The sequence below is a fragment of the Artemia franciscana genome, chromosome 19 (assembly GCF_032884065.1).
Source record: "Artemia franciscana chromosome 19, ASM3288406v1, whole genome shotgun sequence".
Taxonomy (NCBI): Eukaryota; Metazoa; Arthropoda; class Branchiopoda; order Anostraca; family Artemiidae; genus Artemia; species Artemia franciscana.
The window spans coordinates 12,142,542-12,156,912 of NC_088881.1; the positions used below are offsets into that span (position 1 = coordinate 12,142,542).

General features: G+C 35.3%; 1 protein-coding gene across 7 annotated transcripts in view; it reads left to right on the forward strand.

The window, feature by feature from the left end:
* LOC136039289 (zinc finger protein basonuclin-1-like) overlaps positions 1–12,186 on the forward strand; it is a 166,218-nt gene extending 154,032 nt beyond the window's left edge. For all 7 annotated transcript variants that reach the window (XM_065722894.1, XM_065722896.1, XM_065722895.1 and 4 more), the window contains one exon: positions 9,144–12,186. In XM_065722894.1, the coding sequence (XP_065578966.1) occupies positions 9,144–11,555 (2,412 nt within the window). In that variant the 3' untranslated portion in view covers positions 11,556–12,186. The remainder of the gene's footprint in view (positions 1–9,143) is intronic.
* Positions 12,187–14,371: the final 2,185 nt, after the last annotated feature.

The following is a 14,371-nucleotide window of genomic DNA, read 5'->3' on the forward strand; positions in this document are numbered from 1 at the left end:
GTATTAATTGTCTGACAACTTTAAACCTACATAAATGACTAAAAATAAACCCTCTAGCATATAGATACTAATCCACCAAAAATTTTATTAGCTATTAATATAAATGGTCTTAATAAATAGCATACTGTCATAAATTACGTTTTATGACGAATAATTCATTGCATGCCATTTCATTGTTTTTGCAAAATCTCTGCGATTTCTATTTATTCCTTGCTAATGTATGCCCTAGGATAAACCCGTATAAGTTACATTTACCATTTTCACCAGAAAAATTATTTCTTGATATTTTTTGAAGGGGAAGGGAAATATAAAAAAGCTGATTTCGTATGACAGTTTGAGTAAGAATTGCCTGGAAATTCAGAAAAGCAGTTGTCATAGAAACTTTGAAAAGGGCTTATTCGATCGTATATTAAAAGCCAAAACTGATTTTTAATAGCCAAAAGTGATTGGAGAGCAACTAACCTCCCTCCCACTCCCACCATTTCCCCAATATCAAAATTTTGAGATAGCCATTTTGTTCAATGTAGTTGAAAGATCCGGAAAAATTCCGGGAAGATCCGGAATCTTTGAGGATGGCTTACTGATTAGTAAACATGACCCCTGAACCACATAGGCCGTTTGATTAGAACAAATAGCTCTTTTGAAATAACCAGAAATACTTTAGCGTAAAGATCGAGGTATTAAGGAGGGGACGAACTCCCTCATATATGTAACAATTTCTGTTCGTTTTAAGTTTTAATGTTGCTCCTTACTTTTAGTTGAAAACACTTGTTTTTTTTTATTTAATTTCTCATTGCTGTTTTAAATAATGCTGGACAATCCAGCGCCCCCTTCACGGAAATTCTCTTCCACCATGATGAATTCCTCCATGGAAAAATCCTCTCACGTAACATGTTTACCCTCCAAGTTTCATGTTTACTTATTAGTAAACATGAAAAAAAGAGAGAAAAAACAGCCTGTGTACGTCAAAAACAGCCTGTGTACGTCAATTTCTGTTACCCTTACAAGGATGACAGTCATACGAAAGCTGATTTCGGATGACACTTTGAGTAAGAAGTGTGTAGAAATTCAGATAAGTATTTAACTACAAAGGAAACCCGTTTATAAAAAAAAAACATATTTTCTTTTATTTATATGTTCACTAAAGGGATAAAACAAATAATCAAGACGAACTAGCTCAACAGGTAGAGCATGCGCATGCCAATCACGGGGTTGCAGGTCCGAATTCGCGTTGGCTTTTCTCTGTTAGTAAACAGTAAAATATTGGAAATATATTCTTTTTGAATAAAAATTGAAATTTTTCAGTAGAAAAACGATAATCGTGCAGATGGATAAAGAATTTGACGAAAGGGGCGGGGGTTCATAAGCATTTCCAAAATTAGAGTTTTTGTAAGTCTACATTGTTTTGTCTCACAGTTGGGGGATCGAGTTGCGACTTTCAAGCACAGTCTTGCTGAGGGGGGGGGGAGGAGCTTTGAATTTGTTTGTTGGAAACCACAAAAAATTTTCTCCTATCCTCACAAACGAGCTGAGGCTACGGTTATTTCATTTTAATTGCTTATCATCCGACATGCTTCGCCACTAGTCTGATATAATTGATGTTAATTTATAGGAATATATTGCTTCAAAAGTCTGGTTTATCTTTCCAGATGTCCCACTATTTTGTTTGGTTTAGTTTATTTTCAAAAAAAGACCGCCCTTAAAAGATCCTCATTGAACCTTGCGACACCCCTTGTTTTACATAATTGTTATTTCTAAATAATAACATATTTCCTTTCACTGTTCAACATCTATTTTCAGTTCCCTCGGTCTCTATTGACTTCTTTTATTTATAAAAAGATTCACACCTTCAGATTCCGTCTGTGTTGTAAAAATATTGACAGATTGTCATTTATCACTCATTGCGACAAAATGTAAACTCCACGGTCGCCACTTCATTAACTAATAAATAAACGATTTTCGGGAGAATGCTGCTCACCAGATTCACAGAATGGCACGTGTTATTGTTTATATTGAATGTCATCTGGAATTCAAGGTGTGAGTTTTGTCACTGAGCCCAAAGAAAAACAAAGTAACAAACTTGGCTGTTAAGAAAATAATTAAGTTTAAAATGCCGTAAAACGGCTTTTACCACCCGCTTTGATTTTTATTTTTCTGGCGATGGCGAGATATCCCAGCGTCCTGGGACATATTTAAATGTGTTGCCTACTACTAGACCTCGAAAATCTCTTCTTAAAATCTGCAATTATCTGAATTAAATGATGCCTGTGTTTGCTAAAGTTCGCATTTAATGATGTACTAAAACTGTTCTTTGGTGTTGTAATCTACAACGTTGTTTGAGAGACGAGGAAATTGAAATTTAAATTATTAAATATGCCTTGAAAAAGCACTTACACCGCCTTGATTACAAAATTAATATAGTTTTTAAGCTCCACATTGTGATTTACGACACTTTATATATTATATTGACTTTTGACTGTCAAAAATGTTTCATTACTATTTTCAAAAAAAGGATTAGATGTCTAAACTTAGGATTGAACTACATAGATTTATTATTTAATTTAATTAATCAACATTTAATTACTTTATAGTCATTGATTTACTTTATCATTTTCGTGCTAATATTATGTAGGCTATCCATATCTTTTTTTTTAAACCGAGGACAGTGAAAATTAAATCTGAACGTTTGAGTTGGATAAGTGAAGATTTACACAAATTTTTGTATCTTAAAAAAATTATGAAGAATTGGAGATTCAATTTTTAACTATAAAGAGCTGAAAAGGCCTTCTATATACAGTTGTGCATTTTTTGGTAGCAGTGGGCGGGATATTAAAAAAAAAATCTCGGTGAAAGATTAGCAAAAAATAGGCTAAAGCATCACCAAAGCGCTTAGGAGGGAGTAGCCAGGGGATTAGCTCCAGCCTTTTTATTGGGGGGCAAGAGGGGTCCATATCTGTATAGTCAACGGACATGGGCCATATAATTGTTTTCTGCAATTTTTTTGGTGGGGGGGGGGCAATTGCCTGTTTTAGGGAAATGTCCTTTTTTATATATTTACAAATACAGAAAACCTTAACTAGTACTGCCCTCCCTGCACTGAGGACTCTCTGAATCGATAACATAATTTAGATTCTCATAAAAATAGCGTTTAACTTAAGCGTTCAACTGATCTCAAAAGATTTAGCTATAATTAAGATAACTTTGAAACTAGTATCTCAAGTTACTTTCCTTAAATTCGCTAACTGCCAACACTAGATCCTCCAAATGTAATTTTCAGTCAGTCGAATCTTCGACTGTGCAGTAGTGTATTTTGATGTAATCTAGCATCGTGCTTCTCCGCCATTTTATAATCGTATCGTTCATCACAAGATCTCAAAATGAAAAACCATAACTTCGCAAGGTATATCTTCCAAACGAGAAATGATTTGCATTTTGATTTGCGCCCTGCTGCCAAAATTCAGGTCGAAGAATGACATGCGATCTTAGACTCGAATAAAAAGCCGATAGTAAAAACAATATGTCCGACCCATTCGTTGGGCAATGTGGTGTGTCGCGCGTGACTAGCGAGAACCCGGAAAAAAAACAAATCTTTAACTAGATTTTATGCCTAGAGGAAAGAACGCTTTTGAGAATAAATTATGTGTTGATATCTATTCTAGTCACCTATATTAATCAAGACAGGTGTTCAAACATTTTATTAGAGAGGGGTTTAGATTTTTGGAGGAGATGGCAGGATTTTCAAACATGTTAATACTTCCACAGACTACTCAATGCTGATACAGCGATAGTTGTAAATCCTTCAAAAAGACCCCACCGCTCTTAAAAGAATTTCATATAACAACGATTTTGTCCCATGTTTAGTTTTTATGTTTAGCCTCATTAAAGTGTCAGCCGAGCAAAACCGTATCCAGGGGGTAGGGGGCTTGAGCCCCTCCCCCCAAATGTTTTTCTTACTCGCAATAACGTAATAAAAATGAATATAAACCAATTTTTCATGTATTTTTAAAGTTTTGTTTGTAAATCCCCTTTCCCAAAAAATTCCTTTTGTACCCCCCGAAAAAAATTCTTGGACACGTCCCTGCATCCGAGCTTAGAATTTTCACAAATTTAGAAGTAGAACTTTTAGGAAGAAAATGGTTACTGAATTTTATACTGTGGCCTATGTAACCCCAAGTCACTTAGGTAAAAAAAGGAAAAAATAAAGAGAGAGAGAGGAAAAGAAAAGAGAAATAGAGATAGAAGAAAAGTTCACAAAGAAAGTAAAAGAAGGTTTCTATTTTAATGCATCAATAGGTTGGTGGAAATGTTCAGGATGGTTTGGTGTGCCCAAAGAGCATGGGGAACTCATAAGAGTGAGAATGGCTCCAGTAGATCAACACCATCTAGTATTTGGCAACACTTAGAAATTTTCTAATAATAAGAACAATCAATTTAATTAGTATAATTAGTAAAAATAGGGTAGTAATAATTATCTGATCTCAGTTCCTGACAAAAAATGGTTGCTAAGTTTGAAAAATGCCAAGTGCCACCAAATGCTAGATGTTGTTGTTTGTTGTTGTCTGTTTTTAATTCAAGCGCGCTATGAGACTGAGGGAATTTTATATGAAGTAACCACTTTTCCTGAGTCAGAAGATGAGCTGTCAAAAACTGTTTCTGACTCAGGAAAAGTGGTTACTTCATATAAAAAACCCTCAGTCTCATAGCGCGCTTGAATTAAAAACAGCAGAACCGTTTTTTTTGTCGACACTAGCGCAGTTTTCCACTCTTATAAGATACACATACTCTTTGGGTGTACTCTCAATGTTTGAGTGCGTTTTAAGCATCTGTGTGTAAGGGATTTCGTTCAATTGGCTTTTTATTCGCCATTTGTTTGAGTTTGTTATAAGCATACGCAAGCATAGACTTAGCTCGATTCGTTATTAAAAAGATATTTTTTTGTAAAAAGAAATGCTTAACGCACAAAATCTGTTTTGTCATTTTATGATTCTTGATATTTATAGGGAATATATGCAGGGATACCAAAAGGTCACGTGCTTCCACGCTAAAATTTCAAAAATATAAAAGAAAGATTCGGTCTATTTGGCATCTGAGTTGCTCAAATAGCTGGTATTACATCGTCGTTAGTTAAAGTTAATTTTTGGCTGGCTGCTTAAGCTTTTTGTTCCCTGTGAAACAGTCAAATGCGCATCCAGTATTTTTATTCGGAGGGGGGGGATTTTTCTCCAGAGGGGGAGGGTATACAAAAAAAAACTTTTAAAAACACTTCAGAAATTTGTTTTCATGCATTTTTGATACATTTTTGCGAGCTGAAGTAGAATTGGAGGGGGAAGAACCACGTTATTCCCCTGGATACGGCCTTGCCTACAGCCACAATTTCCACAAATTGAAAAATATGGATATATTGTCAAACTCAGTTTCAGATCTATTCATTCACTCAACCATATTTATGATCTTTCTCATATTTTTCTTCTTAGAGAGTAACCTAAAATAACTTAAGACAATATTTTTTTCGTATTTTTCCCTATTTGCCAAATTTTTCGATCTAAAAGAAATAAAAATTAAAAAGTAATTCAATAGACGATAAAGCGGAATCTCTGCTATCGAAGGATTAAAAAATTATTGTCCTGCATTGAAATATTAAAGTAACAAGGACATGAAAATTAAGTTTTACCCCTTTAACCTATCTTAGGTTTGTTCTTATCTCAAAACTAGGATTAAAAAACAAAATCTCTTAGATGTTTCCAATTTATGAAGTTAATAGGGTGGCACCACGTTTTGGTCAGTAACGCCACAATGAACCATGAAAATAGATAAGCGAAACTAATTTGTTAAATTTGACAAGAATTTTCATCTCTAAAAGGTCAACATTAACAATATGCTGATTCCCAAAGGCAGCTACCAAGGACGTATTCAGGGGCTGGGAATTACAGGGATTGACCCCCCCCCCCCCCCAAACAAAAAGCTTCCGACTCGTAAAAACGTAAAAAATGCATATAAAACAATTTTTTGCGTCTTTAAAGTTTTTTTGTAAACCCCTCCCCCCAAAAAACCCTAGATATATCCTTGACAACGACATCTTAAGATGTTTGATTCTATCTTCTGTTTTTTTTTAGCTTTTTTTGCATATTTTCACCCACGTTTCCTTTATTTTTAATTTGGCATCACTACTAAATAAAACAGCATACCTGCTTATCAAGGTCTTTTTAATCAAAAACTGAATTTTTTGTATTCCCTGTGTCATAATATATATACGGTTGTATGAATAGCACATAAGCAGTTTAAACAAACGGATTTAATTTTTACTGTCTTTGATACTTCAAACCGGGCACAAATGCTGATGAAAAAATCACTTCCATTCCACACAATATTCCCAAGCCGTTAACCCTTTAAAATAGAACCATATAATTATTGGTCTCAAACTGCTTATTACCCAGGAATTCTCTGCACCAGCTTTAGTTCAAATTTGGATTCGCTTGAAAATGTTGATCCAGTATTACCTTGTTTTGTACACTGCGGGTAATTACTATGGCCATCTCGCGGGCTATTATATTTTTTGGTCATTTCCAACTCTAGAATGTCATGGAATATTTCTTGTGGATGCAATTGTTTCGGACACAAAAGTTGGACTAGACTTTACGTGATGTTAATTGCTACGTGGCCAAATGTCTTTAGAGATGGAAAGGTTCATAAGTTGGATAATACCTATGAAGTAGGTTATAAGTGAGCGCATTTTGGAAAGTAAAAACAGTCCAGCTTTAAATTAATTTCTCAAACTTTTGAATAATAATGACTGGAAGGAAATTTTAAAGGAAAAAATAAATGATACCAATTATACTTAGGCCGATATGACGGTGACGGCTGATGAAAAAATAATAATAACAATAGTACGATACTAATAAAATCAAGTATGAATGGGAGCATGCAAAAAAAACTAATCGAAAATAAAAAAAAAACTGAAAATTAAAAAAGCAAATATCCATGTACTGGAACGTTTAAACAACCATAGAGAACAGGCGAAGGAGGAAGCCAGGGACTTCCTCCTTCGAAATTTTGGTTTTTACTGCTTAATCCATAATTTCCTATGTTTTTCATATAATTATTCTTTTTACCCCCCCCCCTCTAAATAAATGTTTGTGTAGGTCATTGGCAAACCAGAAAGTGACAAATTAAAATATTGCCTTGCTTCGGTTAATCAGATATCAGGAAAGCCAACATTCTTTGATTGGCCCATATACTAGGGTCCCTATTGCCAATAATTTGGGTTATTAACAATATACCTTTGCTCTGAGTTGAAAACTAGAGTGCTTCAACGGAAATGTTATTAAAACTTAATGTTTTTTTTCGTAAAATCATTGACAGTTGGCAGGAGTAAGCTCCATTACGGGATATATGCTTTGATTGAATACTGTTCAAGTTCATTAATTATTTAAGTATTTATCTACTTACTTAAGGTTTTTAAACATTTCAGTTTAATTATTAGGGATTTCTTACGGCTGAATTCTAATGTCACCAACGACAAGAAAAGTGACATATTGATACATGTGTCGGTAATTTCTTGCTCAAGACGAGGAATCTATTTCTCAAAAATCGATTTTTCGGCTGTGGTGATTCCGATGGTGCAGTTTTCATTTCGACCCGACACCACCTTTTGGAGTTCAAGGCTATTTTTAACCCCCCAATTTGTTTTCGCAGCGAACTTTGTCATTAAGATTAATCAAAATAATAGCTACCATTTCTGAATCAGCTTCGAAAGGTTATTCTTCCTTACTTACCATTTTTTTAAAAGCAATTTTAAATTTCCAGTTACTATGGGCTAGGGTTTGTTTGTTTATGTCGCCCCTAAGGGGGCAACCATGACACTATATTAGCACTACTAAGGCTTATTTCAGTGAGAAGAGTAAGTTTTTCTCACCGACAATACAAAAATATCTGTTCAAATATTAATACAGCTGTTCTCCGCATATTGTACGTTATTAAATTCAAATAAGGCAAATAAATCGTCCTATTGCCCTCCTTATTTGGTCAACGAGGCTTGGAATTAAAAACTTCCTCCTTATTTATATTTCAGGCTTGTTCGTCCTTTCCTAAAGGAGTGGCCCATAAATTCATAGACTAACGCTTTGATTGACCCCATTTACTCTTTTGTGTTCTTTTTTGAAAACGTACAAGTGAAATTCGAATACTGATAGATTTCTTTGGGTATCTATGGGTTATGAAAGTTATAACTAAGGTAATTTTGCGGCAGGCAAAATGGGTTTCTTTTAGGAGGGGGGTGGTTAAAGCGTAAAGGAAGCGAATCAGATGAGCATTATTCGGAGAAATGAGGCGTCACCCTCTGTGCATGTTACTGCCAAACATCTATTTCTTAGAAGGCTGTTATTGCAAGTACTCTCTCTCTCTCTCTCTCTCTCTCTCTCTCTCTCTCTCTCTCTCTCTCTCTCTCTCTCTCTCTCTCTCTCTCTCTCTCTTCAAAGTAGAATAATTTGCATCCCATCTTATGGGTTTGTTTCTTATTTATTGATGCCAAAACGCTTTTTTTGTAAATATAATTGTAAAACATATTTTTGGACATAATATTATTTATTCAACAAGGATGTTAATGAACATTAAGATCAAAAGAAAATAAAAAATATGATGTAGAGTATGGAGTTGTACCCAATGCCCCTGCGTAAAGGTGATTCAATTTTAGGAAATATTCCGGTGCTTGTGTATTAGAGGTTAGATATTTAACATAATGTGTTTTGAACGGCCGTTTACTCTAATATTCTGCGGTAGTTCAAATAACTTTATTAATAAAGTACTTCCATCGTATTTTGGTACATTTCATTAGGATTAACCTAAACTTCCCTTCTCGAGTGTGTAGTATATAATAGACAAGTACCAATATTCTTACTAATTTCCAGCAGTAAAGAAAAAACATAAAGAAAAAAATTCCAAAAGAAACCAGTTTACCTAAAGCCAACTGAATTAATTTTAAAAATAGCAATTTCCTTACCTCAGTCGTTTTCGCAAGGAGAAAAAAAAAACTCTTATAGAATTTGAAACTCTTTCACTTCCCTCTTGACAAGCAGAATTTGGACATCCTGTTGACAAGTTCCCTATTTTACGTGACTTAATGTTGATTGGCTGTTTTTATTTTTTAGGACCGACAAGGACATGTGATTGAAAGGTGGACTATGTGCACGAAAGAGGAGGAATTGCTTATCATCGAACAGTTTGCACGATTTGAAGAAACGAAGATACTATCACAAAAGCTTTTGCATGCTCCGGCTAAACACGAAGAAGTTAAGAAATCGTCTGAAAAAGAACAAAGTCTTAAGCCATTTTCTCAGGAGGTTCCTATTAATCCGTATCATTTAATGCAACCACCTGAATTCTTCCAGAGGCACTTTAACCCATTTCCAGGGTTTCATTTACCGAATTTGCCACTAAGTCCTCCTTTATCTGGGCAAATACCAGTACCATTCCAAAGAATGCATATGCCACAATTTGATGTACCCAAACAAGCTGTTACAGTAACTTCTACAGGACAGTCTGGCCACCCCCAAATGCCAGAACAAAATGGTTCTGGCTCTTCGGCGCAAGAGAAAAAGGGGAAAGAGAATCCATCTGGACCTCAAACTCCCAGTGAGAGTGATATTGATCTTGAATCCGATTACGAGGCAGATTCAAGTGCCTTGAATTTGACAAAGTGCAAGCAGGAGGACGGAAAAGAAAGCCGAAAAATAGATCAGACAGATTCCCAGAATTCTGTTCAGAGACAACCTTGGAATCCTTTAAACTCATTAGGAACACAATTGATAAACCCCTCAACTGGAAAGAAACGAGTTCAGTGTAATGTTTGTTTCAAAACCTTCTGTGATAAAGGGGCTCTGAAAATACATTTTTCAGCAGTTCACCTTCGTGAAATGCATAAATGCACTGTTGATGGATGTAATATGATGTTCAGCTCAAGACGTTCTAGAAACAGACATAGTGCTAACCCCAATCCAAAATTACATAGTCCTCATTTACGGCGGAAAATATCTCCTCACGATGGGCGAACATGTCAAACACTCCCAATAGTAATGGGTCAAAACTCTATGTCACCTCCTTTTCCCCTTTCGTCATTATCCCAGGGCTTTCATCCAGCTATACTCCAATCTGTCCAACGCTTCGAAAGTACTCATTTATCCTCATCTTCGGGACGAATTTCTCCAAGAAGAGAAAATGAAAATTCATCCGATAATGACGTCGATGATTTAGATGACCAAATGAGTGATGGACTAAGTGATGGTGAAGACGAGGCAAGCGCCGATAACCAAAGTGTCAATGATGGACAATCTTCTAGCCGAGTGGCAAGGAAGCGAAAAAGTCAAAATCCAACTCGACTAATGCAAGTCGAGCGTTTCGAAAAGTGTGATTACTCATCTGATTCCGACCGAGAGACAAAGAAAATTGACAAAAACAAACCATTAGATCTTAGAGACACTCTAGAGAAAAAAATTAAGTCAGAAACTGTGATAGAAGAAAATGACCCCCAGCCAGATAACCCTCTTCGGCATTTAGAAAATCTTTCTCAAGGTAGAATTGATGAGCTCATGTCTAGAGGTGTAATGGGAACCATGAATAATTACCAAGCTTTCCCACTAGGGCTTCTTGCTGCAGCGGCTATGAACGACGAAAATAAGCGGCTACAAATTGCTGAAGATAGTTCAAAAAACGAGGAAGATGACCACGCTGATTCTAATAGGTCATCACCTGACTCTGAAGGCAACTCGGAATGCTCATCTCTCGGATCATCTTTTTTAGGTGTAGAAGTACCGATTAATCGAGAAAATCCTAGACAATGTATTGCTTGTGGTAAGATGTTCCAAAACCATTTTGGTGTCAAAACGCATTACCAGAATGTCCATCTTAAACTTATGCATAAATGCACCGTTGACGGCTGCCAGGCTGCGTTCCCTTCTAAGCGTAGCAGAGACAGACATAGTGCAAACTTAAACCTCCATCGTAAACTTCTATCCACCTCATCTGGTTTAGCATTAGAAGCTCCAGAAAAAATGGAGCTGCAGTTACTACCTGAACAAATGCAAGCCACTGCTTTTGCCAATGGTGCTGCACTTAGGGATGAAATTTTAGCTCGTCTTTACGGTGACCCCAGCTCTATGATGCAGCACTTGAATCCTTTTTTGCCAAACCTACATCAAGGTATGCCGCACACCCTCCTCCTCCATCCATATAGTGATATGAGCCATTTACATCCGTTCCTCAATAATAATACAAAAAATGAAAGTAAATTTGAACTAGACGAGGATTTAATTGGTGAAGATGACTTTGAGTGTAAATTATGTAAAAAAATGTGTCCTAATAAATCCTCATTATACGGACATTATGAACGAAGACACGGTAGTGAACTATTGCGGTGTTCTTTCACTGGTTGTCAAAAACTGTTTCTGACTCAGGAAAAGTGGTTACTTCATATAAAAAACCCTCAGTCTCATAGCGCACTTGAATTAAAAACAGCAGAACCGTTTAATTTAAATCAAAACGTAACTTCTTCGAGTGTATGTTAAGTGTTGAATTTAAACCCTGGTACTTTGTTTCTCAGTATTTTTCTAGAAGTTTATTAATGTCACAAAATGCGTGTTGTTGTGAAGTAATTGAAGAGCTTTAATTTTAAGAGTCCACCGGCAGAATGTATTATTTCAATATTTTCTTTTTTTTTTTTTTTTTTTTTAACGGAAAGTCCAATAGAGATAGCCCTGAATTTTATTCCAATTCAGCAGTTTTTTTTTGGAAATACATGGATTCTTGAAAATTTTTGAAAAAGAAATTTTAAGTTTTTTTTTTATTCAAACAAAACGTATAGCCTATGCTAAATTCGTGTATCTCAGAACAACTAATATTTTGTATTACTTTTCAAGGTCTTAAGTATATACGCTATTTAATTTTTTTATTAGAACAACTATTAAATTTTACATAGAAGAAAAGATTTTGTAAAAATAATTTCTTGAATATTCATTGAAGTAAGTTGCCATATATTTAGTCTTGCCATAATGTTCTTTTTTAAGTTGTTGAATTTATTAATATTGTTAAAGTCAGATGCTATCAAAAGATCTTCATATACGAAAGCATTAGGTTTAGTGCATTATTTGTGATGTAGGTTGTGCCGTTGTGCATACGAAATAAATTGTTCGTTATTTATTTTTGTTTTTCGACTTTAATTGTCTTCATTAATAGCCTGATTAGCAAAATTATTGACATATAGTTATGCAAATGCCTTAAAATAAATAATAGCTGAAAATATTTACACCAAATTTGGGGCAAACAATTCCTCATCGACTGAGCATCCTAGTCAGGGCCGTATTCAGGATTTTTGTTCAGGGGGGGCATTTTTTGTGGGTGGGAGGGGGGTAATTTTTTTAACGCATTAGAAATTCACATATATGAACTTTGCTATGTTTTTACGAGCTGGGCAAACATTGAACCCCCCTGAATACGGCCTTAATCCTAGCTAGTTTCATTATTGAGTACTCAACATCTTATTGAAGCCATGTACTATCCCTAACTAAGATTAAACTTAAAGAATAATTTTTTTTCAAAAAGTGAAGTGTGATATTTAAACTTAAAATGAGAAGAATTTAACTCATACACGAAGCAAAGTTTAAAATAACAATTCCTATGGACGAAGACACGAACGCAGATGAGAATGAACTATAAAACCGAAATTTAGATGAACATAAGTTGTCACAAATATGTTCGGGGTTGCCACTTACTCAAACCCTCCTAAAGACTAAAATGCCATTTGAGGTTTTACTGAATTGTAAATAGATTGCTTAAATCAAAAGTAATATTTAGCTAATGATTTTAAAGGGAACGTATGGAAGGGATAGATTTAATACATATTAAATACGTTGAATAAACCAAATTTCATATGAAATGTTGGAAAAATAATCTAAAGTCTCAAACATACTGATCGAAAGCAATATTTCTTTCTAGATCGTTAGAAGAGTTTTGATCTTTTTGCATTTTCTTGTAAAAAAGAAATTTTGCTCAACGTTTATATTAAAGTGTGAATGGCACTGTTGGCTTTAGGGATGTTGAATAAATTAGGGGGAAGGGTTAATTTAAAAGAAAAGAAACATTGATGTAAAGTACTGTCATTGGTAAAACTATATTGGATGCCCTGATATATATATATGAATGTTCTGATATAGAAGACCCATTTTTCTCAGGAAGCTGGTGTAGTATTTTAGATTTTTTTTTTAATGATGTAATTAAAAAAATGAAAAATTTGAAATTAATTATGTTGTTACCAGTAAAGTTCAAATGACATTATAGCCAAGGGTCACATAAAGGGATCATTTGTTTGTAATTATAAAATTCGTTATTTGTTACTTGTTCGTAAATTAAATGTCGTGATTTTAAATTTGACATGATGGATTGGTTCAGTTATGATTTTAAGACGGGAAAGGGCGCAAAAATAAAAATGTGTAGCTGCAAGCTGCACAGGACAAAAGAAACGAAGCTGGAAAACCAAAAGATTATATCTGATATTTGCATATATCTGTGAAAACCACACTGCAATTACACTCTAATCTTCCTGCCCTACATTACCCTACTGATTTTCCCTTTGAGAACAGAATAGCTAATAGTTTAGGCAATTATCTCATAGGTGTTTACATGTCAGATGCGACTTTTTGGTCAAGGTTGTTCTCGACACTAAATTTAGCATCCTCCTATCGATTGATATTAATATAGTGTTTACAAAAAGTAGAAAATAGGACACATTTCCTGAAGTCATTCGAACAGAGAGGTTGTCCACTTTCCACAACCTATTGGACGTATCAAAGCACAGTTTTGCCACGCGTGGCGCAATCTCCGCAAGGCCTGACACAGTCCCCACAACGCTTGACACAGTTTCGCCACGCTTGAAAAGCACCAGTTTGTTCACTTGATTTCTGGAAGTTTACCCCCCTCAATTCAGACACCAGCGTACTAGTATTAACTTTTGATACTTCTCTGAAATTTGTATCTTCTGTCCTTTGCTCGCTGATTCGTAGCCTAAAGGCATTTATTTTGTAAAATTATAAGGAGAGTCAGTAACGGTTTCTACTACTACTACTACTAATAATAACTCACTGCAGCACCAAGCCGCCTGAGGCCAACACAGCTACGCACGCTCCTCCTCCAACCTAATCTATTTAATGCCTCCCTCTTTACACCCTCCCAGGAAGTTCATATTTCCTTTAAATCTCTATTTATGACATCCTCCCAATCCAGACAAGGACGACCTGCTTTCCGTGTAGCCCCAGACGGTTGGCCAAAAAGGACAATCTTCGGTAACATGTCATCCTTCATCCGTAGAACGTGGCCTAGCCATCTCAAC